A 26,888-nucleotide genomic window follows, 5' to 3' on the forward strand; every position below is an offset into this window, starting at 1 on the left:
TGAAACACTACAAAAGTACAAATGAAAACTCATAAAATAATTTATTTTATTTTATATATTATATTAACTACAGTTTTTCTAATGTTCACTTCGGGTTTTGAGAGTAAAAAAAGAGTAAAGTTCACGTTCCAGACTTCAAATCAGAAGAGTTACCCCGAGGTTAAAGTGCGCTGAGATTAGACCAGGATAAACCGAAAACTCCCCTGGTACATATATCAGAAATGGACTGTTCGTGGGAGTTTGTTGTAAAATACCTCCCCGTGGCGGTGGGGACAGCAGGTGTAACCGTCGTCTTGTACTTATTAAATCGTGTGGGCTTTTTTTATCGAATGCTTCACAAGGTAAGAGGAAAAAACAATTAAAGGTTTCCTGTTATATTACTGACTTCTTACAATGTACCTGTGTTACCACAGTACTAATGTTTGTCTTAGTAGAATTCACTGTTATTTATGATCCATTTCATTCCAGTACAGCATAGAAGTAAATCTCTGTTAAGCTGAAGTTAAGAGATTCTTGAGAATAGTACAAGTAATATGTTTGTTTTTTGAATTATCATTTATAGTTTGATATACAACGTTTGTTTTTATTTTCTCTTTCCCAGGTTGATGAACATTCAGTCAGACATGGAGGAGAAAAGGTGGCAGATGTACTTAAGGTAAACACCTTCCAAATCTTTACAAGTGATATAGACACTTGTGCACCTTGTATATATTTATTATATCACAAACCTGCTGTTTTGTCATTTGTTTTAATAGCGAGCGCAGACGTCCCTAGGTGGCGTTAGTTGTTCTATTTCGCGAAGCGCCATTAAAACTGTCCCCAGAGTATCAGATTTCAACCCGCTCTTACAATGCACGGCGTGTCTCAACTACTGCATCGGGAACAACCCTACCTTAACACGTGATAGAGAACAGCTGTTACTTCCTTTTGGGTATTGTTTTCGCGATCTACGAGAGGTCAGAAGTGAAAATTTTTAAGGGCAAACTTTTAAACTGATTTATTTTTTGAAGTCGGCAAAGGGCGGCAAGACAAAATATATGCCATGTAGAAGAACAAGGACTAAGGTTTCTAACCAACATTTCAGATTTTTGGGCAAATTTGGGCAAATATTTTTTTTGTAATTTATTTCAACGCCCCCCCCCCCCCCCTCTCGCACACGCTTGTTGACCGCAGCCAGTCGAGGTCAATTTTTACTGCGTACGCTTAAAAAATGTAACATCGCTTGCATACATCAGTAAGAAGTGATAATAACAGAGAAAATCCTGATTGTGATGAGTTTGTTGGGAATCATGGTGAAATGCACTAAAAAGTTTAAGCCTGAGTGGACTTTGACAAGCTACTTTGACATATAATAATTTAACTCTGAGCAGGTGTTTTCATCCGTTTTGCGGCATCAATACATTGAATAATCCTGACTCTTCTTCTTGGTTGTCTGGTTTAGCAAGGAGTTGTAACTTCTTGTGTTTAGCGTCTCTGTCTGATTATAAAGGTCTTTATGGGGCCTTGACAGATTTATTATTGATTAATTAATTAATTATTATTATTATTTTATTATTATTTTTTGTTTTGGTGTGTGTGTGTGTGTGTGTGATTTACGTATGCTGTTTACACATTTTTGCCAAAGACTTCAAATGACCTGGAAGGTGTGAATATTGTTAAGTCCCTTTTGGAAATTTCTATGTACATGTAGGTATTTGTGTGAAGAACTTTAGATTTAAGTATATGTATATAATTATATTTATATCTAGAACTTTAAGAGATGGACGTACATCGAAATAAAAAAAAAATTTTTTTGAGGAAGCCAACAAGAGACAATAGGTTATCCATTTTTTTTTTTGTGATTTACTAATGTTGTTTTTATATATCTCCGTGCCAAAGACTGAAAATAGCTCAAGTTCCCTTTTAAAACTTACTGTCATTTGTATTGATATATTATATTTACTTTTTATATATGTAGACTTCTGTAGTATAGTTGAACCAACAGCTTTTTAAAACTAAAATAATCAGTTTTGTGGTGCAAGAATTCCCTATAACAGAGGTTAAATCACATTTGTGTATTCTTTACTTAAATTGATAGACAAATTGGAAGCACAAATATTGTTACAGATAATTCTTATACTTTTTCAATATAATCTTGGATCAGAAAACTCTGTTAAGTCACATGAATTAAAAAAATTAAGTCTATCATTCATACATGGCAAGTTAATTTTCAATGATATTTAAGCTTTAAAACATTTATGCATTACTAGTAGGTTTAAATAGTAGTATCACAGGTGCTACATGTATATAGCTTGATTTATTTTCTTTCAAGCTCACCAGATATTGTTTTCTGACATGAAATATATAATTAAATTTTGGTTTATACTAATATCAAGACAACTGCTGGAGAGAATTTTATTACAAACTGCCTTATCAGCATTTATAAGCAGGGGTGATGGAAATATGCATGGGGGTAACATCCTCAGAAGTGGGGGCATTTTTATTTTTTGCAGGAAGTTTATCATAAAAGAAAATTATGTGCCATGTACATACTATATATATATGTGTTCGATACTAAGGAGTAAGAGTACATATGCAAGAATAACCTAATGATCCCCAGGGTGTGGGTTGTTCCTGAGTTTGAATGATTGTTTTTTTTCACAATGACAATTTGCCACTTATACTATTAATTTTGTACTAATACTCATATGTAAGACAACTATTCTGCCAAGAGTTTTAGTCTTGTTGATTAATAAAACCTAAGAAACGTGTATTTTCTAGCATTTACCGTCAAAAAATCCTTCATTTTGCTTAATTCACATGCACATAACTCTGCTTAGGAAAATGCTAGAACCAACATTTAAACTTTGGGTTAATGCCCAACTTCTATACTTAATGTGTGCCAAATTTCAAATGTCTGTGACAATATAAAGGGGATGAAAAATGATGGGGGCAACTTTTGTCTCATTTTTGAAAATAGCGCCTGAAAAAAAGAACAAACATGGTGTTACTAAAACTTGAATAACTTTTGATCTAAATGAGATAGATTAAAAATTTAAATTGATTATTCATACTCAAATGTGTGGCTATCTGTGCACAAAATTTCAAGTCTCTAGCTCACTTAGAAAAATATCATGTGTGCACCCTAGTTTTAAATTTTTATCTCAGTATACATATTTCTAAAATTAAGCGGTTCTGGAATTTACACAGATAAACACATCTGAATTTTTTTTACTTATTTATCATTAAAATTTATTAATGATAAAATAAAGCTTTACATTGTTCCTTGAGGATAAAAGTTAGATTTTCAAATTTTATAGTCAAAATTTGGATCTGTTTTTTGTTTGTTCTTCAATTTTAGTCTCATGGTGTGAAATATCTGTTCACTCTGACTGGTGGTCACATCTCTCCCATCCTAGTGGCCTCTGAAAAGCTGGGCATCAGAGTAGTGGACACCAGACATGAGGTAATGGTCATGAAGTTTATAAAGAAATGAATTTATTTTACTGTTTCGTCCTATTGGTGTACATTAAAGATATTAAATTATGCAGATTTTTGCTTTCAATGGTAAAAGACTAAATTATAATTTGAGATATTTAACAGATGAAAAATATGCTCTTTGGAATATGCTGTTGTGTTAAGTTGTGAGTTGAGTTACATGTTAAAAAGATGAATATGAAGTGTGGGTAATGCTTATTGACCACGGTTTCTTTGTTTATGCACTCAGGTAACTGCAGTGTTTGCAGCAGATGCAGTTGCCAGGCTGTCTGGAAATATTGGTGTTGCCGTGGTGACAGCTGGACCAGGTAATGGTTTTAGTTTTGAGCCAGCTAGTAGGCTTTACAGATGTTGAACTATGTGGTCATTCATTTCAATTCCTTAATTAAAACAATTACCACCTGCCACATGCGAACATCCACATTTACCTGCCACCAGAAAATGAGGAAAAACCATCACATAAAATATCTTATTTGTATTAAAAAACATTCACAAGGCTTGAAAAGAATAGATATAATTACATTTTTAAAATCATGTTTTAAAAATGCATTACGACTGGAAAATGAGAGATGTTTTGACTGTTCAGCCTTTTTAAATTGTTTTTCTAGGCTTGACCAACACTGTCACTGCAGTTAAGAATGCTCAGATGGCAGAGTCCCCACTTCTGTTGATGGGAGGGGCTGCAGCAACATTACTGAAGGTAAGCTGAAGATTAAGCAAGTAATATTTAAGCACGAGCTCTGTCACGTAAATTATTATTATAGACATTGATAGTAATTGATTTAATTTGTCCATCCTTGGTTGGTATAATACAAGCAAACACAGGACAGAATGTTGGGGTCTGTTGTGATACAGTTTACCATTATTTAAGTCATTAACATCTATGAAGGACCCTTAAATATTGCTGAAAATATTTGATAATGATGCTGAGAATCATTGGCCAAAATGAAATTCATATTTAAAAGATAAATTAAAATGCATTAACTGAAATGATCCCAACAATAATATTGTTAACCTGTATTTCAGGGAAGAGGTGCCCTGCAGGACATAGACCAGATGAGTTTGTTTAAGCCACTCTGTAAGTTCTGTGCCACTATTACCAAGGTGAGAGATATAGTCCCAGTGCTCAAGGAGGCCATCCAGGTGGCACAGTCAGGAACTCCAGGTAATGTCAATAAGATTGTGCACACTTCTAGAGAATGAGACAATTATTATTATTATTATTATTATTAATTTTTTTTTTCAAATTTCTAAAATTACTGAGTATGACTTTTTTTTAAAAGATGTATGCACATAGAAGTTATAAATAATAGTGTTTGTATAGAATGAATGTGCAATATGTATTATTTTTCAGTGTATAAGATCTAAAATGAACCTGCTCTACACCAGGGCCCAGTTTCATTAATGCTGGATAGTGCTATCCTATGGATAACAATTTTATCTAATTGACAGTGTTATCCAGAGGATAGCGCTATCCAGTGTTGATGAAACTGGGCCCCAGGTAAATTCATACTCATACATATACTTTTTAATCCCTGTGTTGTCATGCAACTCTTCTTGGTGTCAGGTCCAGTATTTGTGGAGTTCCCAATAGACACATTGTACCCTTACAGTCTGGTGAAGAGAGAGGCAGGGTTGTCAGACAGTCCAAAGGGGCTGATCCAGAAAATTGTGAACTGGTAAAGTTTTGGAATTAAAGTAATTAAATTGTTGAAGTAATCATGTTCTGTCAGTGGGAAAATATATTTAAACAAATTGATAAGTCTGTAAGACCAGAGCTGTTTCTTTATAAGCATAATTATCCCAAAAAAATACATATCATGTATACTCTATTATATCTGTGTGAACATAGGTACATCAAGTCCAATGTGGACAATATATTTGCTGGAGCCTGGGAGCAGCAGGACACTACACCACTGACAGTACAGCAGCCACAGGCAACACAGGCACAAGGTAAGTTTATAGGTCAGGCTGAAGCTTGACAAAGATAAATATGATCATGAAAATAATAATAATAATAAGTAGAATGTGTATATATACAGTTAAAAGTTGGATACTATAGTTCTAATACTAAAAACATCTGAACAGTTTTAAAAGCTCAGGTGTTTCAATCATTAATCTCTTAATCTCATTTCAGTTCAGAAGTGTGTAGAGCTGTTGTCAAGAGCAAAGAAACCTGTGATGATATTGGGAAGTCAAGCCACACTGCCCCCTGTACCGGCCGACAAACTGAGAGAGGCGGTTGAGGTAAGCAGTTGGCATATTTAGTGTATGAGAAATTAGTTTAAGTTAGTCAGATGTTTTGTTATCTAATGACATATGGTCACAATAATACCATGACACATTGGTCCCAGAATTGTTAGAGCATATAAAAATAATGGTTCCCATTTCATACACAAGCCAGGGCTGTGTTCCCAGCTTAAACCAGAATAGAACAGTAATGGTACACAGAATTTAAGATTTTAATGTTGTCATGATTATAGAATGTGCAAGTGATGCACTATATTGTGTATTGTCCGCACTACTGTTGTCATGAAAACCATATTCATAGATAGTTTAGATCTAGGTCTTAAATATTGTATAATAATAGCACATGGTAAATAGTGGACATGCCATATGAGGATGTTTTCCCTTATAAATACAGAGTTTAGGCATCCCCTGTTTCCTTGGTGGCATGTCAAGAGGTCTTTTGGGCAGAAACAGTCCAATACACATCAGACAGAAAAGGAGGGATGCTTTGAGGGAGGCTGATGTTATAATTATGGCAGGTAAGCCAGTGTATTTTTGTTGCAGCACATATCTGATTCACTTGGACTAAATCCAGTCATCAAAATGACTATTAAGTTTTCTTAGGTACTTGTGGAGAAGGTATTGAGGACATTTTAAAGTTATCACTTACATGTATCACCACTAAGATCATCATGTTGTACTAAACTTAGACTATAAAAGTCACCCCAAGGTAGTCCCCTCTATCACATCTATTCTGATTTTTTAAAGTTATTATATATTCTTTACTGAAAGTATAATAAAGATAGGAGAGTCAGGGATTAAAAGCTTATTTACATGTGTTTGAATTTTAGGTGCAGTCTGTGACTTCCGCCTCAGTTATGGTCGTCACTTAAGCAAAAAGGCCAAAGTAATAACTGTGAACAGGAGCAAAGAGCAACTGATGAAAGTATGGCAAAACATCACCCAACACTTTTAAAACAGACTTACAGATTTATTGAATGATATTTAACATAAGAGTTTTTAAATATCCATTATATAAAAATGATATTATTGATCTGATATGTTGAATATGATATTGATTATATTAATTAGATATGGATTATATTTATTTTTTAAATTTGAAAAATTAAGAAATAAATGAATAACTGTATTTAGTTCTGTATGTTAGTTCTGTTGATATAGACATTTTAACTGGTTTATTTTAGAATGCTTATGTGTTCTGGACTCCATCTGTGGCAATCCAGGCAGATGCTGGCAGTTTCCTTGTTTCGCTGTCCCAAAAATTGAAAGGGTACACTTGTAACAAGGACTGGATTGAGATGCTCAAACAGAGGGACGAGGAAAAGGAGAAGGCAAACTTGTGAGTAAACCTTTACATAATGACTAAGCGCTCAATATTACCAAACAAGCTTAGATGAAATGAGCATTCTGGCAGTTATTTTAATTAAATAATGTGCTTTGTTATGTAGTCAGCTTTATTTATGCTCTATTTGGAAGTGGTGTCATATTTGTCTAACAAGTGAACCAGAGCATAGAGCATAAATTGGAAAAGCATATTGTCTCCTTATCTCTACCAGAAAACAAGCAGAGCAGAAGACAGAGTTCCATCTGAATCCATTAAAGGTACTGCATAAAGTGGAGGATTTGATGGCAGATGACAGCATCATTGTTGCTGATGGTGGTGACTTTGTTGGCAGTGCGGCTTACATACTTAGGTATCCGTGACATTTTTTTTTTTTTCAAAATATTTGATTCCAAATCTGAAATAAAAGTCATCAGAATTGACCTTAAAATAGTCTTGTTTGATTGGCCATGATCACCATTTCTGTTTTATGTCTGTAAACCTATAAGTCCCCCTAGACCAGTCTCACTAGAGAAATTTAGCCTAAAAATTGGTGCAAAATTTTGATCCATAGTTGTTCATTTTAAGGTTTGTACTGGTCTGAAACATAAGCTTCATCTTTTTTTTATGTACAGACACAGATGTGTCTGTACATATTGCCATCACCTGCGTCTGTCGTCGCCGTCGCCGATCATGTCGCCGTCGCTGTCGCCGTCGCCGTGCACTTTCAGCGTTAACACCATAAGTGGAAGACAGTTTTACTTTTTGGCTTTATATTTACAGAGCTGACTAATATTCATAAAACGCAGGTCAAGTTCGAAAATCAGCATGATCGGGCCATTATTGTAGAATTTATGCTGTTTTTTCACTTTTTAGCATATATGCAACACTGTTAACACATTTCAAGGAAAACCGATAGGCCTGTTGTCATGAAACTCATAGGAGTAATCAATCTTACTAAAACGCAGGTCAAGTTCGAAAATCGGCATGATCGGGCCACCATTTTACTAGTTATGCTGTTTTTTTACACTTTTCAACATATGCAACACTGTAAACACAATATAAGAAAAACAGATGGGCCAATTGTCATGAAAGTCACAGGAGTGGTCAATTTTACTAAAATGCAGGTTGAGTTCGTAAATCAGCATAATCGTGCCATTATTTTAGAAGGTATGCTGTTTTTTCACATTTCCTCAGATTCAATTTTTAGGCATGTTAACAGTCTCATTATTAAACTAATAAGATACGTGAAAGTGTTTGTTTGATATTTCCTGCATCTTTACAACATTATTAGTTGATTTTGTAAAAATGATGATAAACATGTTATCGTGTATTGTGTAATAAAGTTTCAAAAATGGAAATAAACTCATATCATTGCAATTTGTCAGATTCAATCATTCACTATGTTCAGAATCTCAGAATGGAAGAAATTGGACATTTAACACTGTTTTATTGATACTTTTGTCATCTCATCAATTTTCTTAGTTGATCATATAAAAATGGCAGTAAACTGTTAATTTTGTTTTATGTTAAAAATTGTTAAAAATGGGGAAAAAAACATTTCAGAACAGTGCTGTCTTGTTTACATTTTGGCATTTTCAAGTTGTGACTTTGAAGTTCCATGGGCCTGAAGACCTTTGCTAGTCACATTTTCTGAATATCCATGATACTAATATTTTATTATTAAAAATTGATGGTCATTATGCTGTTAAACATTATGTAATATTGCATCAAAATTTGAAAAAAAACCTATTTTGGGCACTGCTCCCATGATTACCTTTTAAGAAAAACCATGTTACTTACTGTTCTCAAACTTACAGGAAAGAAACATGGGACTAAAATACAGCTTCAGTAGGCAATGCAATCTGCCAGATAAAAGTTTTTTTGTGAAAATTTAATTTTTCACATATTGGCATTTTCAAGGTGTGACTTTGAAGTTCCACAGGCTTGAAGACCCAGGCTAGTCACATTTTCTGAAAATCCATGATACATATATTTTGTTATTAAAAATTGATTGTCATTATGCTGTTAACCATTATGTAATATTGCATCAGAATAGAAGAAAACACAATTTTGGGTGCTGCTGCCATGATGACCATTATGGGAAAACCATGTTACTTATGATTGCCAAACTTTCAAAAAAGAAATACAGGACTAAAATGCAGCCTGAGTTGGAAAAGCCGTCTAATTGACTTCTTTTTCTGGAAGTTTTACATTTTCAAAGTGTGAACTTGAACTCCCATGGGCCTGAAGCCTTATGCTTGTTTCACATTTTACTTACATTGGTATTACCTGTTGAGCATAATTAAAATTTGATGTTGAATTTGCAGTTTAACATAATGTACTTTTGCATCAGAATTGACAGTAGCCTATTTTGTTATTTCCTGCTTTTTGTCTGTACATTTGACAGCTTTGCTGCCTTGTTATTTCATGTATGCAATACTTTAACTAGACTATTCCTGACTTATGTTGAGTTAAAGAAGACCGACATTTTTGTCTAATAGTGAATACCAATTTTTGGACATAAGCTTTTTTGCAAAACAGGCCCAGACAGGATGGTTGGTTAACTGCAATGCAGTGAAACGGGCCCATTTGTAGTTATGCTGTTAATCCTCAGATTACAAGTTCAATCTTTATTTCAAAATTAATAAGTCAAAAAAACAATTTTGTTAATAATCAAGGCCAAGGGGCCCACTGCGTTGGTTGGATCCCGGTGCCTTTGGTACCCTGGGAGTGGGAGGTGGATTTGCTCTCGGAGCCAAGCTGTGCCGCCCAGACAGTGAAGTGTGGATTGTGTATGGGGACGGCTCTCTTGGATACAGTGTTGCAGAGTATGACACCTTCACCAGACACAAAGTAAGACAGGACTTGAAATGTTTTGCACTGTCTACATTTTTTTAAGTCAAATAATTAATGTTAACATAATAAGTGGTAAATTAGAGACAGAGAATCAAGTAATTTAAGTGACTTAATAAGTTGAAAATTTAAAGCATTTAGCAAAATTTAATGATTTGTAAGTTCCTTGATTGTTGAACTGTGAAGTGAAAATTATTTTTGCAAAGAAAAAAACACTGGTGAAAGAAAAGATTACTGCATGAGTTGTGTTTGGCCGATTTTGCATGTTTAACTTTTGAAAATTAAAAGAGGTTTATTATAGCATATCAAGTATTGTTCACAACCAAATATTAAGGATGGCTTTAACTTCACCCAAGCCCTTGATTTTTTTATACATTATCCACAAAATCATATACTTTGCAATGCAAGGTTTATTGATGCTGATTATCAAAGAATGTTCAGTTAAGTAATTTCACCCATTCTCTGTCACAATTTTCTTCAGCTTCCTGTGATCTCCATTGTTGGGAATGATGCTGGCTGGACCCAGATTTCCAGAGAACAAGTGCCTTTGTTTGGGAGCAATGTGGCTTGTGGCTTAGAGGTATAGTGGTTATTTTATGTACTACAGAAAATAGTATTCCATCCATCATGGACTAATAGTAATGTCTGTTGAATTTCTGATTATTAACTTCTGTTTTGTATGTGTGTTTGCATGTGTTATTTTATACTCTGAAGGATTTATTTACAGATTCAATTTACAAAGTTTACTTTGTCCTTTTCAGCTTTGAAGGACGTGCAGTTTGAAAGTGGCAGTCCTTGAAGATATCATTTAATGTCTTATGTGTGTTTAAGAACTAATTTATGCTTGTTCCCTTCAGCAGTGTATATAAATAGACAGTCTGACAGTTAAAATTGAAAAAAAAAATTATTCTTCATTAAAAAATATATTTTATCTAACTGATAAAATGATATTCTTTACAGTTTACAGACTATCATGTAGTAGCAGATGGCTATGGTGGCAAGGGTATTAAGTTGGACCGTGACAATGAAGACAACATGGAAGAGGTGATCAAAGAGGCACAGAAGCTGTGTCGGGAAGGAAAGAGCGTCCTGATCAACACTTTGATAGGGAAGACCAATTTCAGAGAAGGAAGTATATCTGTGTGATGAGAGAACCTAATTGAAGATGAATATTTGTTGAAGTTTGGTAGACTAATTTAGAAATTTTAACATTCTGATTGGAATTTTGTCTCCAGTCTATGATATCTTCAGAATCATAAACATAGCACATAGTCAAATGTGTTAAACAGAGAGAGAGCATTTAAGAATTAAAGCATTGCTTGTGTCTCCATCACAGGGTCTCTTCTATATGCACTCAGAAGATATTGTTGATACTAGTAATGCTCAGCATTAAGGCAAATTTACAGTTCATGCTATTTTCAGTTTTCTTATTTGAAAGTTAAGGTGTATTATTATGTATTATACTGCAAAGAGATGCATTTAGAAAATTACTGTTGCAAGATAAGAATCATGGTGCACAATTTTTGCCTGGTGAAAATTTTGGACAGAGTATTGCTTCATCTCTGCATTTGAAACCAGATTTTTTTTCTTTTTTTGGTGTATACGTTTTTTTTTTTTTTTGTTTTTTTTTTGTTTTTTTTTTTTTTGTTAAATTGCATTTAAGGTCATATTAACCAAGTTGAAATAATATCCAGAACCGTGATAGAAATGTACTCAAATGAATAGGGTAATACTTACATAATTTGTAGTGTGTATGTTTGCAATCTTTGTATGCATTCCACTTTCCTGCATAATGTAAAAACAGGAACAGAGACAGTGATTTAAATAACAATTGAGAGATAAGTTCAGATGTTTATTCATTCAATTCATAATGTAAACAGTGAATAGAGATCATCTGGCATAGTTGCAATGACAATGTCCTTCATTTTTGTTATGATATAAAACAGGGCTGAATAATTGCATTAAATGAAAATACATCCATTCTCCAGTCATGATTGCTTCACATAAATTTGCTTTGTAGCGTATGCCACTTAATAATATTGTTTTTAAATGTTGTGAACAAATGCTAGTCATGCCATTGGACATTGTTTTTTTCCATTTAGATCATTTCAGAATAGATGCAGACATCTTAAAGCTCTTTGAACACCATTAATAACACACAGTAATAAAATGCAACTTATAAATCACATCTTAAAACATTTTATATAAAGTATATTGCCAATTTATAAAATTTTCCAAGCATCAAAATTTAATGTCCTGTCAAGCATGCCATGCTAACATAAATTAAAACAAAAGCAAAATGTTTGTTTCTACATGTACCAGAGCACTGAATGGTTTGAATGCTGTAAAAGAGTTTCATGATCTATTTTAAAATGATGCTTGGGCATTTTTAACACTGTGTGGTGATATTCCACATGTCGAGGTTTTTATAATGTTCACTGAAAAAAAATTTTTCACACATTCTGACTGGACATGACATTTTTTTCTGACCCTTGCCAGTTTTACTCCCCTGAGAGATGCATCTCCTCTAAAGTGAGGCGTGAATTACCACGGTAACCAAGATAGATATTTGTGTTGCTTGAATATCCGACATCTGAACATGTGTTTTCAGCATGCAATGAAATAACCACATCCCCAGACTGTAGACCTTTACAGATGCCGTCAACTGGAAGTCAAGAGATACATATTAGCAAACTTTTTAAAAATAAACTACAGGAACTGTAATGGTTAAGATAGTACTTACAGTCCTTTTATCTCATTATGATAGAAAAGTTTACCTTAAGAGGCTGATTTGCATTAATTATGTTAGGATCCTGTGTGGTTATACTGGGCATGTAGATTAAAGTAGTAATGTTTTAAAAAACAATTGGATTCAGACCGAGTTATTTCATTAAAATAGTTTTATCTGTACTGTTTTAGGACAGGATTAATAAGCGCATTTCGTTTGCTATCAAGGTTCAAGAACTTACTTGCATGGGTCCTGTGATAGTTTTGATAACTATTTGTGTACAGCCGAACGTACACACTAGCTGGGTCGGTACACAAAGCCCCATTAAATTTAAAGAAGAGCTTGCCACAGAAATCATCTCCAATTCCAATGGGACCAACCCACTTCACGTGAAGTGTACTGACGGAAGATTTCTTACTGTAGGTGGCGCTCTGGAACATGACAGGAAGTGTCTGTGCAGCCATGAGGATCATTCAACAGTCTTAGGCTCTGTTCTCACAACTTTTAGATCGATCTATCACCGCGGGGAGTCTCACTAGATTACTGTCAGATAATCCCCCTTAAGTTTCCGTCCCCGCCTACTACAAGCTTTAAGGGGTAATTAACTTTCGTGTCCGCCCGGCTGACAGCTATTTAGCGTGAACCCCCAGGGAGTTAGGTCGATCCAATGTAGGTCGATCTAATCTATGAGAATGGGGTGTTAAACACATACAAAACCCCAAATATAAAATGTACCCAATTAATAATGGCATATGAGCTTTTTGTTAATATTATTCAATCTTAAGGCACAAACCAATTAGTTTTTATAATTATTGTTACTGTTGTAATGTTTATGAAATACATTGGTGTTGGTCTCTCAAAAATACCACATTCATCATGTACCAAAATCAGTGCTTGATCTTTTGTAGACTAAATCATAATGTGAACAGCACCAACAGTGTTTTTGATACCTGCAACTCTCCTTGATTAGTATTTATCTGCAGTATGTCCCAATAAAACTGCTGGATGTTAAAAATGGGAACCTGGTACATGACACCATCTGAACCCATGACTGAAATAATAATAATAATAATATACAGGGTGGTTCATAAAAAAATGATCACTTGCCATTATAATTCAAAATAAGTCGTTTTTATGGACCAACCTCTTTATATATATATATATATATATATATATATATATATATATATATATAATCAGTTCTATCTGGTTGTGTGCCACAGTGTTGCAGCTGATATATTTTGGACTGGAAAGGTGATAAGTAAACCCAGGTATAGTGTAACTTTCACCAGATACTCTACACATGGATCTTTTGTCATGGTTTAAAATCCATTCTTGTCAGGGTTCAAGTCAAAAGTATAAACGTAAATGGTTTCTGTAAATTTACGTTCTGAAAAACAGACCACCCTTTCTTCACTCACTGACTCTGCAACGGGGTTAGTTTTAAGTAGTCATGTGCATTTTGAAAGACTACTAAGCTATAGTCTCAGCAAATTGAAGAAGTCTTTCTTTAATATTTTGTTAATCAGTTATATTATATTGACACATTTAAACTAATATTACATACAAAAGGCATGTAGAAAGCATATATTTTATTTTTGTAACATTATAAATATAATTCAAGCATATTCTATAAAACTTAGTGAATATTTTACTTACAAGCATCAATATCATGTCCCATACGTATTTCTTCCACCATAAACCTGGAAACAGCCAACCATCCTGTGTTTGCCTCTCCAGTTTCCACCTCATTCACACTGCTGCGACTTTCACCAATCAACAGACGGATGCGGACTTTGCCTGCTGGGATTCCCTCACAGATACCTTCCACTAAGAATGATGAAACCAAAACTATATCAACCTTTTGTTCACTTAAATTCCAAGCATTTTGCCAAAGAGCAAATAACTATGTATTATTACGTAATAAACATTATTCATCATTACTCAACTGAAATTATATTTTGTGCCATTTCAAATAGGCTACAATAATGATTATGTGATTGCAATTTTAAGAAAATGTTCAATTTGATCATATGAAATTATAGTTGGCACAAGATTTAAAAGTATATACATTTTTCTTAACAGGCCACTCCAGGGGATTTTCCTGCCAAAATAAATTTTCCTGGAGCAAAGAGCAATTACCTCTTACTCGTGAATTATTGCTTGACCGATCCCTGAACTTGAAATCCATGTTTTATTCCATAATTTAATACTAAAGTTTTATGTGATTGCATGACCAGTCAAAGTAACGACATCTGCCATGGAACGGTTAATCTTATGATAATTTTCAATAAGCAAAATCCACTACCAAGTCCTGTTCTGGTGTCAGCTTCGACTGAACTTCCAGCAAACTGTGCCACAACGCCCTCTATTGGTGTTTGATAACATTCCTTCGTGGAAAATGTCACATACCTAAAGTAAAAAAACTTGCCATTAGACAAATGTAAGCTAAGTAACATGCATATGTTTTGCATCATTACTTTTTGCTTGGACAAATAAAACATTTAAAACATTTTATTTGTCCAAGTTTTCTGTCATTGTTGAATTCCTTTACAACTTCATCACAACAGTGTATGTTGAAATGACAGTCTTTGTGAATATTCCCTCTTCCAGAATGACTTAGCCAAACTGCAAATGTGAAAGGGGTTTATGTTGATATAATTTTTTTAAATAATTTTCATTTATAAGTATATATTATCTAAATCATGCTTTTAAAAAACATACCATCTTTTACTTGTGTCTCCCTTCAGCCACATTGTTCCTTCCCACTTCACTCGTACTGCAGTGTCTTCCTCACGCTTCACATAGTCAACCCACTGATATAAAGAATTTGTGACAATTTTTATAATGCTGCTGATGTTATACAGATTTTTGGAATTAGCCATTGCCAAAAAAGATGCAGGTTTATTGTAAAGATGCAGCTTTATTTTAAAACTTATTAATTATGCAACACTTCACTTATTGTTTTTTCATGATTATTTGGCTAAGACTTGGTTCCCATACCTAGATCTATATAACAGGATCGGTTTATCTCCAAGGGGTTTCTCACTAAATTGCTTTCAGCTTAAGCAGTTTAGATGTCTGGCACGCCTACTGAAGCTGCTAAACGATAATGAATATTACCCCCTAGCAGCTTCAGTAGGCATGACAGGCATCTAAGCCACTTAAATTGATTACAATTTAGCTAGAATCCCCATTAATAATAGATCGATCCACAGTTAGTACGATAAGGTCTGGGAATTGTCCATAAGTTTAATATTAAAAAATCTATCATGCTTACTGCAAGTTCCACATCTCCAGTGTTATCCCCTTTGTTCAAGTTGTGCACTGTGTGTTGCTGCACATTGAAGACAGAATGTGCTTCACAGGGACTTGGGATAGAGGTCTCTGAAAAAGGAATAAAATTCAACAAATAATTATTTCTACTTTTCATTATTGCTATTTTTGCTTGAAATACTTTTTCTTATGTTTCATTTAGTTACTTTTACTATTTTTGAGAAATGTCTTTTGTATTCACTAACAAAAGGCATTTCTCAAAATGTCTTTTGTACTCACTAACAAAAAGGAAGAATAATTATGGCTGTCAAAGTTAACATTATTTTTGGGGTTAATTTATATAAAGATATCTGAATTAGAAAGCTTTAACCAAAAACAAGTGTTTCTGAATAATTCTGGAAAAAGATACCAAAACCAATATGTGCTACAGTAAAGGACTCATGATAGGAAATATATACCTCCACAAATATCTTCCTTGTGGGACAGGATATTATGTTGCACTGCTGTGTCCAGAATTTCTTGCCATGATAGGACATTCCCTTTCAGTTCAGACTGACATGTCTGTCCCATGGCAGTAATATCTAGTACTTTATCCCATACATTGACTCCAGTCAGATACCCAACATATGCTTGTGAAGTGGAAAAACATCCACCCACACAGTCTTGGTCTTGACCTATGACCCAGGTTCCACCTCCTAACACGCAGAGAAAAAATATTGGATACAACAATTGTCAATAAAAAAAAACAATTAAGACAGGAAGTCTCAGTAAAACCACCCAGCACTGTCAGACCAAAACAGATTCAAAATGTGCATGTCTAAATACCAAGGTTATCCCTAATAGTTACAATACAAGTTTTAACCTACATGTATAAATTTACAATCAAAAACATGAATATAATAAATATCAAATTTATATATTTTATAACTATTTATCGATCTCCATTTCAACCACCCTCAAAATCCCTCCAAATTACAGGTAAATCCAATGCATATAGAAATGTGGTCTGGCTAATGAAACTGCAAATACAATATAATTGTACACTTTGTACTACAGATTGGATTACATTTTGATGATACCTACACCATTACTATATCTAAATTATCACAACACTATACTGTAATTACCTTACCACATTCATACGTTCACCCATCACACATTCACCAACCCACTGTCATTGTAAGAGAACACTTGTGAAATTTTATCAAAATTATTAATTTCATGAATTGTTTTAGAAGAGTTCCCTGAAAACTAAACACAACTTTATTGACACTGTTACAGAAGAACTGTACATGATAGCACAAAAAGCTTGGTCAGAAATACTGTGCATTTTTCTTACCTGCAATTGTTGTTCCAGAAGCCAGCCCTGTGGAAGTTTTAATCAGCAGTCCATCAGAGTAGAGAGCCCATTCACCATTTGCACTCTTCCAGGTCAGACAGATATGGTGCCAGTTGTTATCATTGGTCATAGTATCAACATCTATAATGTAAAAAGAATTTACATAAAATAACACAAAAATGACTAGAAAAGCACTCCGAGAGCGCAGACCTCCGCCAAGGCAGCAAAGTCTCCACCCAATGCCGTTTCACCCCTAAATTTTCATTCTATAATGATTTAGTTTTTTGATTATTGATTATTGATTGATTACTGATCTGGATCACCACCAAAAACTAATCATCTGTTCCTTGGCCCACTTCTGACAGTTCCTGAATATTTCTTCAAAATCGGTCCATAACTTTTTTTTTTTTTTTTTTGATTATTGATCCAGATCACCACAAAAAACTAATCACTTCTAAGTTAACCCATTTCTGACCTACCCTGAAAATTCTATCAAAATTCATCCATAACTTTTTGAGTTATGTTGATGAGAAACAGACAGACAGACAAACAGGGGTGAAAACATAACCTCCTTGGCGAAGGTAATAATTAAAAGTTATCTATAAGTTAATGAGTTATAATAATGATAAAAAGTTTTTCCAATATGTTAGTAATATACATTGTCAAAGTAATAATCTACCATGAATAAGATTTAAAAAACTCTAGCCTACTAAGCCTACTAGAATGAAGAAAAAAGGGGCAGCCTATCATACTGTACCACCTATAAATTCTAGATCAACACTGAGGCTTGCCTATTTAAAAGCCACAATTGTGTGTCCTGCAGGCACTAATACAGGCCCAAATCTTAATAATATTTTTTTATTGCAAATTTTAATTTATTCTTGACTTGAGAATTCCAAAATAACTTTTTTTAGTACTGTCAACCTTGATTGCAGTATCTGCATCTGTTTTGTAAGCACAGATATAAAATGTACTAGTAGATTACTTAGTACACACTAGCTTAAATTAATACTTACCAGTATGAGGACTATTTATGTGGACTCTAATCCCTGCTGAAGCTGCCCTGTACATTATTAAAATGCCATTGTGTGTGTCAGAGTTGGCATATGAGAGAGTCGACAACCAGGCTGGAAAAATGTGAAACTCGTTTCTCAAAAATTATCTTATTTTGTTTTTCAATAAATTTTATAAATTGTCACCAACATAAAACAGAATGATGCCCATACCTTGGACAATTTCACATTGATGGGTTTTAGTCATAGAAACAGTTTGTCATTGCCCCTCAGATCCAACTTAATATGATTTATCTTTTAATATACAGACATAGATGTGTCTGTACATATGGCGGTCACCTGCATCTCGTCGCCATCCTCGTTGTTGTTGTTGTTGCCGTCATCTCGTCGCTAACTTTGCTGTGTGCTTTCAATGTTATAACAATTAGTGGAAAACAGTTTGGCCTTTTGTTCTCAAATGTACAGAACAGATGAATATCTATATAATATAGGTTTAGTTCAAAAACCAGCTTGATCTGACCGTTTTTCTAAAAGTAAGTTTTTTTCACCGTATTTTATCCACCATTATACATAAAATGAAAACCATTTTACCTTTTTTTTTTTTTCAAATTTACAGAACTGATGGATATTCATGAAATACAAGTCAAGTTAAAAAATCAGCTTGATTGGACTATTTTTCCAAAACCTATGCAGAGTACCCCCTGTCTACACTGTATGACATTTTCTTATTTGCCTCAGGCAGTAGATGGTCTATTTTGTGACCTGATCCCTACTGCCAGCAAGTTTTACAATGTTAGCAATTTTGAAATGCAACAATCAGTATGTGACGGTGCCTGTAAAATTGGATCTGTATTCAATTACCAGAAAATTATAACTTATAAATTATAAGCTTACTTTGAATACTATATTATTATAGTCGTAACTTCACGTCACTGCAGTGAGTTAAATAATTATATATATATTCTGTGCCACCTACTTGAACTGTCGTAGTAATCACTCCTTCCCCAGTAACATGCAGTGAATTCAGTCAAGTCTGGAGTTGCATGGTTGGACAAAATGGCATACTTGCTTGTGCTCAAACTACGCCATTGCCAGACTGTCCGTGGTGGAATGCTCTCATAGCGATGGAAATCTTTCCCTGAAATAGAGAGTATTCTTAAAAACTGATATTGAACAAATTCTCCCTACTTCTCACTACAATTTTTACTTGTGGAAAAGAGAATCTTTGGATATTTAGGGAAATGGGATAAAATTCTCACACCATCTCACAAACCACATTGTAGAAATGTCAATCTGAGTTTCAGAGGACACTTTACACTCGCCTCTCACACCTTATCTACAGGACTGATATATGTATAGGTAGTAGACAGCTTGAAGTGAGTTTTCATTTGTCCTCTGTAAACTCACAGTGAGGAATATTGAGCTAACCTTAAGAATTTATTGTATTATCTGCTAATCTAAGTTTCAATCACTCTTTATTATTCAAAATCATGCATCTTTTTTACCTGGATAAATTTTGGTGTCCACATAACAGTTTGTGCCACAGCTGGTATCTATGATGGCACACTGGATGTTCTTTGGATAGCACATGGAGTTGGATTTGTCGTAGTAGAAAGATTTGCAATCTTTCATGGCACTGCAGGTCCAAATGCATTCCTCATAGGTAGATGATACTGCGGCATTTGAAATGTCACCCCCAGCACAAGAGCCATATCTTCACAGATAATACTTTCCTGTTCTAACTAGGCTTGAGTGCTTCACATATGTCCATCCACTTCCAGATGGACAGGAATATCCTTTCCCTATAGTATAATATATAACTGTTGTAACTTTCACTTTTGCTTTATACTTATTTGTATCTTTATGTTCAAACCTATATTATTGCACGAGAAAAAAATGTGAAATATATATACCTGGATATTTTAAAGCTTAATTTGCTCTTTTATGTAAAAAAACACGTTAATTAAAAATACTGTAATATTTATACATTTGGAGTATGTATCAGGGAAATCAGGGAAAAAACTTGCTGCAACCAAATGGGTAATTAAAAGAAGGGCAAAAATTCAAAGAACTACAAAGAGAACATTATATAAGGCCCTTTTTACATAAGGTGGTACATTTACTTGGTATATACTGAACAGCACTGGTCCCCTTTGAGAGGTAGACACTTTGATACTCTGACAATTTATGATATTGTAATATACTTGCCTATATACTATATACAAAAATATCAAAATTCAAATTTTGATCTAGATGCTATACCAACCCTTAAAAAAAATTCCTATAGGACAGCCTTTAGGACTTTATGGGACTCGACAGGAATTCCCTGACATGTCCTATTGGATTCTTATCTAGAACAAATGTCCAATAGGACTCTGTAGGATTTTGGGCTTTGGGACCATATAGGAAATTTTGTTAGGGATTTCTCAAGTAGGGCCTGGTAAAAAAAGGTATAAAAAGCTCCAATTTTTCAGAAAAAGACCACCTTGAAATTACTGACTATAGGTCTGAAAATGAATACACTATTGGTGTACCTACTCCAGCACTTGTTTGAGTAAGCTTGATACATAGCAAGCCTGCATTCTCCTGTGAGTCGGCATTGGCTTTCACACTCATCCACTCCAGAAACTATACGATAATGTACAGTGCCAAGGTCATTACCACCACAGTCTGCCTCTTTCCACTCACCATAGGAGGACATCAGCACTGAGTAGAAAATGGAAATTACCTTAACTTAACATGTTTGATTTGTATAGACATTACAAATATTTTTTTACATGACAGATCTGTAAATGACAGAAATGTTATTGGTCAAATATTCAACATTTGGTATTCATTTTGAAATTTCTGTATTTTGAAATATTAGCAAACATTTCTAATTATATGATATAAAATAAGTTTCCATGTCTAGTTGATTTGAAACTTATCAAATCATTTTCAAATATGAAAATGAAAGTGCATGCTCAAAATGGTTTCATGGGCCTGCTGCATAGATAATGCCTCATCTTGCAGCTTCATAAAAAAAATTCAGGATGCTTTCCAGAATCTTTCACAGGATGCTTGCAAATCATTGTTAACATCATAATTTTGAACAGTATGACTTGTATTTCCTCACCTAGGCAATTTCCCCATCTTCCATCTAAATCATAATTGGTTGTGGTGGCACACCATGGCTGGTTATGGTTCACAGTGATACAAGAATGGTACACAGTGTCCTGATAGATGAATGGTAGGACACATGTCATACCCTCAGAATTCCCACCAAATGTCTTCCTGATTGGATCTGAAATAGAAAAATATATATGCAGCTAACACCGAAATTATATGACATTAATCTAATTTCTCACAAACTGTAAAATACCACTTTGGGTATTTTATAATTGATATAAACAATTAATTAAAATAATATTCATATCCTAAGATAAGCTTAGAAGGGGGCAGTCAACAGACATTCGGGAATGATCGTGACCGGGGCACTTGGCACGAGATAAAATTTAGAAATGCCTTTGAAGGCTAGGGCGGATAATGGTGATCCAGGAAACATGGTGACTGAGTTGGGGCAAAGCCTGAGACAAAAGGACTGCACTCAGTCAAGTGTTATTTCTTCCTGGTTATTAAAATTCCTGAATGATCTATAAAGGCTGCCCTGCTCTGGTGATATCATTATACATTTTGGACTGACAGTTACTATGTAGAAGAAACCTCTGTATATTTTCCAAAAGACAGTATTAAATTTCCACTTGTGTCAAATGAGAATCTTGTTCGTTTTATTGGATCAGCTGGGCGCACAACACTAAGGCCCAAGAACCGGCGCGTTATCTAACGTGACATTATTTTCACGTAAAGTCTGACTGACGAAGTCTGGGACTTAACAAAACGGTCAGTTGAAGAGATTTGTTACAAAGAGATTTTTTCAAATTCATTTTTTCAATTTGTCATCATTTCAGTCAAAAAAAATCTTTCACCATATCATTTAGGATTATCATGCACATAATACTACTTCAGTTACTACTTCTGCTAATAATAATGATAATAATGAAAATAACAATAATGGAATGAGCAGCATTTATAACAATAATAATAATATTATTATATTTATTTTGAGTACACCATATATATATATATATATATATATATATATATATATATATATATATATATATATATATATATATTTATTAAAAGTAAAAAATCCAAGATTTTGCTTATAGCATTATTTAGTTTGAAACATGAATGAAAAAATGTGAATGAAAGTTTACCTATAAAATACTTCTCAAGCATCCACCTATCATTGTTTGAAGTTGGGCTTTCACAAGATTTAGTTTTAAGCCAACAGTGGTGACTGCTAGGAGCATATGCTATAGATTTACACTCTGGTTTCATGTTACATCTATCTATGCAGTCCTGGACACTGGTCAGATAGCCATTTGTTCCTTGAAGATCATTCCCTCCACAGTCAGATCCTGTCCGGACAGCATATAATGACTCAGAAACTGAAAAATATAAAATACATCATGCCAAGAATTCATTTACTTTGCAAGATTGGCGATACTGGTTGAATATATCTATAATCTGCAGGATGAAAATAAAAGCCTATTTTCATTGTCCAAAAATCTTTACCATGGAATTTCAATGTTATAAAACAGTAACACTGTATGTATTGCTATTATGGATCCCTGGCAAATACAGTTCTCCTGAACCTCAGATTAGTGTTTCGACATTTTGTTTTTGGAACATAGGAAGGTGGGTACGTGGGAGTTGAGGGACAAGATATCTTCTGGACCCCCCCCCCCCAATCTGTCATTGATACATGGAGACTCACTTATACAGTATCCCCATAGTCCTCCTGCTGTGTAGCACCAGGGATGGGCATAACTATTACCATCAGCTATACACTGGTAGTGAGAGGCTCCACTGAAAAATATTTCATATAGCAAATAATAGAATATCCATCATAACAAGTAGGGTGCTTATAAAGTGTATAAACGGTCATTTCAATCTAGAAGGAAAGCTTTATGCACAGCATAAATATATAACATTGTCACGGCATTACCATATTAAGTTTCACAGTAAGTTAGTTACCTCCATATATTATAAGTGGTACCGGAGGAGATCAGCATTGGTCAGAATTGTGCCGGAAGTGACGTGTAGTGGTGTAAGACATAAAGCTGAGTGGTCATTTTTAGCTGGAGGTGAATGGGAATGAAGACGTGGGCTTGGAGAAAAAAGCAGTTATTCTAACAAAACGGTAAGATAACATTTTATCTTTAGCTCAGATAGGCTCTCAGAATGTCACCTTTGTCTTGGCATTTGTCACTGATTAGTGCTTACTCCGGTGTAAAAGGTGTATTAGTGTGATCTTATGTGTGGAATTTCATGTCAGATGGACATATAAAGATCTAAAAATTCGTCACAATATTAAAAAAAAAGATATATCTTTGCACAGCAGTCTAGATCAGTATGATTCAGTTGCTAGTTCCAAACTACTTCCTGGTTTTCACAAGGTCCTTCAAGAATTCTAAAACATCATTATAATTGCAGCACATACCATAAAACACCCCAAAATACTTAGATATGGACATATCAGATTACATAAAAATGTCAAAATTCCACATGACAATGATTTATAGCCTCCCGGGAATTCTTTTCCCTAAATGCTCTTTGTTGCGCTGGCGGTTGATGCAGCATGTATTTCAAAACAAGTTGTATGCAAATTATAAGCACGATTTTGCACCTTCAAGTTCCGTGTCACGTTTTCATATCATGTGCCTATCATTTCTACAAGTATTCTCTGCCCAAAATGCATAAAGAAGAAATGTTATCTTTCCATGTTGTTTGAAAACTGCTTTTTTCTCCGAGTCCATGTCTTCTCTCCCGTTCACCTCCAGCTAAAAATGACCACTCAGCATCAGTTCTTACACCACTTGACGTCACACTTCCGGCACAATTCTGACCAATGCTGATTTCCTCCGGTACCCCTTATTATAAGCTTCATTGACATATACCAGTAGTGTTGTTAAAATTAATGTTGTTTTTTAGCCAAAGCATATACCACCTGTTTTGAAATCTGTTACAAGATTGTAAACTAATGGAATGTTAATTTTTCCATTGAAAGAACTGAAAAGATCAATTCTTAAATTTTACAAATGCACACCTCTAATCCACTTGTAACAAAGTGACTTTGATGATATGACAATGTTGCTAAGTTAAATAACCACTTACTTGTAAGTAAATGGGAACTGGCAGATCAACCCGTTAGCATTCCCTCCATATGTATAGATATTTTGTGTGACTGGACCTTTTCCATGACCAGCAACTGGAAAGAAAACCCCACCAGACTGAGCAACTTTTATCATTGTCCAATGCATTGAAAGTACTAGCAATATCATCATGTAAAGTCAATTTTCACACATATGTGTAGAATCAATGATATACTCAGTATACTCATACCTGTACAGTAGCCCCAAAGTCCATCAGTGTCATAGTCAGCAGTTGTTCCACACCAAGGTCTGCTCCTGCCTTCCTCGTCCACCAGGCACAAGTACTGTTGTTGACCTGTAAAATCATGTCATTTAATCAAATTTTAAAAAAACATATTTGTTTAGGCATTTTTAACTTACCATAATACCAGTAGGTGGATCTGAGTAAATATAAATAACCTCAGGAAATATTACTCATCCCCAGCATTTATCTAACCCCATAAAATACAATGCAATCTTTGTCATTAACTATTTTGAATGTAGCTTGCAATAAAGTGAAGTTTTTTTTTCACCTCACATCTTACCATTGTATGTAAAAGGCCAGTAGCAGGCAGCCCCACCAGAATTGCCTCCAGTAGTTGGAATCATTACATCTAAAAACCAAGTAAAGAGGAAGATGATCACCCATAGACAAGTTTTCAATTTATATACAAAAAAAAAAAAAAGCCTGACTGCAGTGGAATCTTCCAGTGAAGCACCATGGTATTTTGGGTTTAATGTCATGGAAACATTTAAAAAAAATCAAGGTATTAATCATCCATTAAATCTATAGTTTTTTTTTTTTTTTTTTTTTTTTTTTTTTTTGTAAAAGCTGTTTTTTCCCTGCCTGCTAGCTAGTTCAACTTATTTGATGACATTTACAACATTGTGCTATTAATATACCCGTGTCTGAAACAAATGTTTTTCTCACCAAGACAGATGTCCTGATCAGCTGATGTCGATACACTTCCAGCTTGTAAAATGTTATTTGTTCCATCAAATGCAAAGATATTTCCATAGGTGCTACTGTAACACTGGCCCATTCCATGTGGTTGTAGAACAACATCCCAGATATTGATACGTGTCATGTAGCCCGTAAAAGACTGAGATGCAGAAAAACTTCCACCTTGAAAAGAAAATAAAAAAGGATCCCAATGAAAACTTGATACGAAAAATTCAGTTTTCTATAGAAACACTGAAACCAAGTAATGAACATGCCATGTTTGAAATAATTTCTTTAAAAAGGAAGGAGGATTTGCTCAAACTTTAATTACAGTTTGGGTGAAAACTGCGTACAAATCAACAAAAAATTAGTGTCATTTTGCCTATACCTATGCTGTCCTGGTCCTGCCCCAGTATAATTGTCCCCCCTCCAGCAATTGTCTGGCCAGTTTGAAATCCAGTCCCACTTCCTGCCTCTCTACTGTCCACATAGACTGCCCAGTAGCCGTCGCTGCTACGCCACATGCCACACACCTGGAGACACAGGTAAAAATAGACTGAAGTATTATGTGGGATAAGGTTCTTTTTGCTATTGGTTATTTCAGTCCAAAAGCAAAATTGACACATTGTTTTATAGTATTTGGTATTGTACAAGCAAGGCTGTAAATTTAGGAGGCCAGTTGAAAAGATGTTTTCATTAAAATGTTTAGATTTTTCTCTGAATACATGTACACACACACACACACACACACACACACACACACACACATATATCATGCGATATACATTTGAAATTTTACTTCTCTCAATTTTTGTTTACCTGGTGCCATGTATTATCAGTTAGTGAGTTCCAACTGGCATCAGCATTTGTGTCCAACACGCTAAGACGGATTTTTCCATCTGATCGAATCCATATCATTAAAGCATTATTTGCTGCACTATTGGCATAGGAGAAAGTTCCCATAGCTGTCTGTGCATAGCTGGACATTTTTTGCCAGTAGCATACGGTGACTTCAGTTAAGTCAGGAAGATTCACAGCTATTGTAGCATAATGAGATGTACTGGATCCTGGGAAATACAGGGTGGTAAATTTGGGAGATTGGTTTGGAAGGTCGAGGTTCCTTGCTGAAAGCAAACAGTATGTAGACATTGTAAATTAATGTTGCCAACTTGTAAACTTGTGTAATAATAAAATGATAATAATAGTTTATTAAACTCCTAAGGTTCATTGTCACATTTGCAACTAGTAGAAGTCAATACTTGTTTTTAAACAGATCATAATTTAAGTATATGTGTGTGATTTTAAGCAGGTACAAATACTTTAAGTTTTAATTCTTTAACAAATATTATATAAAGTTAACTTATCTATTCAATTGAATTAAAATAAAAAAAAGCATTGCTACTGTACATATAAAAATGGGCTACTTTTAAAATCAATGAAATTAAT

General features: G+C 34.3%; 2 protein-coding genes across 2 annotated transcripts in view; one reads left to right on the forward strand and one right to left on the reverse strand.

Moving 5' to 3' along the window:
* Positions 1–127: 127 nt before the first annotated feature.
* Positions 128–11,895, forward strand: LOC106166055 (2-hydroxyacyl-CoA lyase 2). Its single transcript, XM_013544467.2, has 16 exons — positions 128–341; positions 602–655; positions 3,341–3,445; positions 3,707–3,785; positions 4,086–4,177; positions 4,504–4,642; positions 5,045–5,156; positions 5,330–5,430; positions 5,615–5,724; positions 6,122–6,245; positions 6,558–6,652; positions 6,912–7,066; positions 7,284–7,421; positions 9,730–9,904; positions 10,386–10,484; positions 10,865–11,895. The coding sequence occupies exons 1-16, from the start codon at positions 222–224 to the stop codon at positions 11,048–11,050; spliced, it is 1,884 nt and encodes a 627-aa protein (XP_013399921.2). The 5' UTR covers positions 128–221; the 3' UTR covers positions 11,051–11,895.
* Positions 11,744–26,888, reverse strand: part of LOC147764013 (uncharacterized) — a 20,663-nt gene continuing 5,518 nt past the window's right edge. The window contains exons 7-26 of the mRNA XM_087001100.1: positions 26,262–26,566; positions 25,831–25,975; positions 25,431–25,625; positions 25,045–25,113; positions 24,711–24,815; positions 24,483–24,576; positions 23,083–23,174; positions 22,520–22,753; positions 21,376–21,543; positions 19,237–19,398; positions 18,264–18,374; positions 17,248–17,388; positions 16,367–16,603; positions 15,913–16,019; positions 15,357–15,448; positions 14,941–15,044; positions 14,292–14,462; positions 13,583–13,683; positions 12,874–13,063; positions 11,744–12,569 (exon numbers count right to left, since the gene is read on the reverse strand). Coding sequence (XP_086857226.1) covers positions 12,406–12,569; positions 12,874–13,063; positions 13,583–13,683; positions 14,292–14,462; positions 14,941–15,044; positions 15,357–15,448; positions 15,913–16,019; positions 16,367–16,603; positions 17,248–17,388; positions 18,264–18,374; positions 19,237–19,398; positions 21,376–21,543; positions 22,520–22,753; positions 23,083–23,174; positions 24,483–24,576; positions 24,711–24,815; positions 25,045–25,113; positions 25,431–25,625; positions 25,831–25,975; positions 26,262–26,566 — 2,987 coding nt within the window. The 3' untranslated portion in view covers positions 11,744–12,405. The remainder of the gene's footprint in view (positions 12,570–12,873; positions 13,064–13,582; positions 13,684–14,291; positions 14,463–14,940; positions 15,045–15,356; positions 15,449–15,912; positions 16,020–16,366; positions 16,604–17,247; positions 17,389–18,263; positions 18,375–19,236; positions 19,399–21,375; positions 21,544–22,519; positions 22,754–23,082; positions 23,175–24,482; positions 24,577–24,710; positions 24,816–25,044; positions 25,114–25,430; positions 25,626–25,830; positions 25,976–26,261; positions 26,567–26,888) is intronic.

Source organism: Lingula anatina, chromosome 1 (genome assembly GCF_051362555.1).
Source record: "Lingula anatina isolate TDL-2025a chromosome 1, LinAna3.0, whole genome shotgun sequence".
Taxonomy (NCBI): Eukaryota; Metazoa; Brachiopoda; class Lingulata; order Lingulida; family Lingulidae; genus Lingula; species Lingula anatina.

Coding starts and splice junctions, on each gene's coding strand:
- LOC106166055 (XM_013544467.2), top strand. CDS start 222: ATGGACTGTTCGTGGGAGTTTGTTGTAAAATACCTCCCCGTGGCGGTG. Junction 3,446..3,706: donor TAGTGGACACCAGACATGAG/GTAATGGTCATG, acceptor TTATGCACTCAG/GTAACTGCAGTGTTTGCAGC. Junction 7,422..9,729: donor AGTGCGGCTTACATACTTAG/GTATCCGTGACA, acceptor TTAATAATCAAG/GCCAAGGGGCCCACTGCGTT.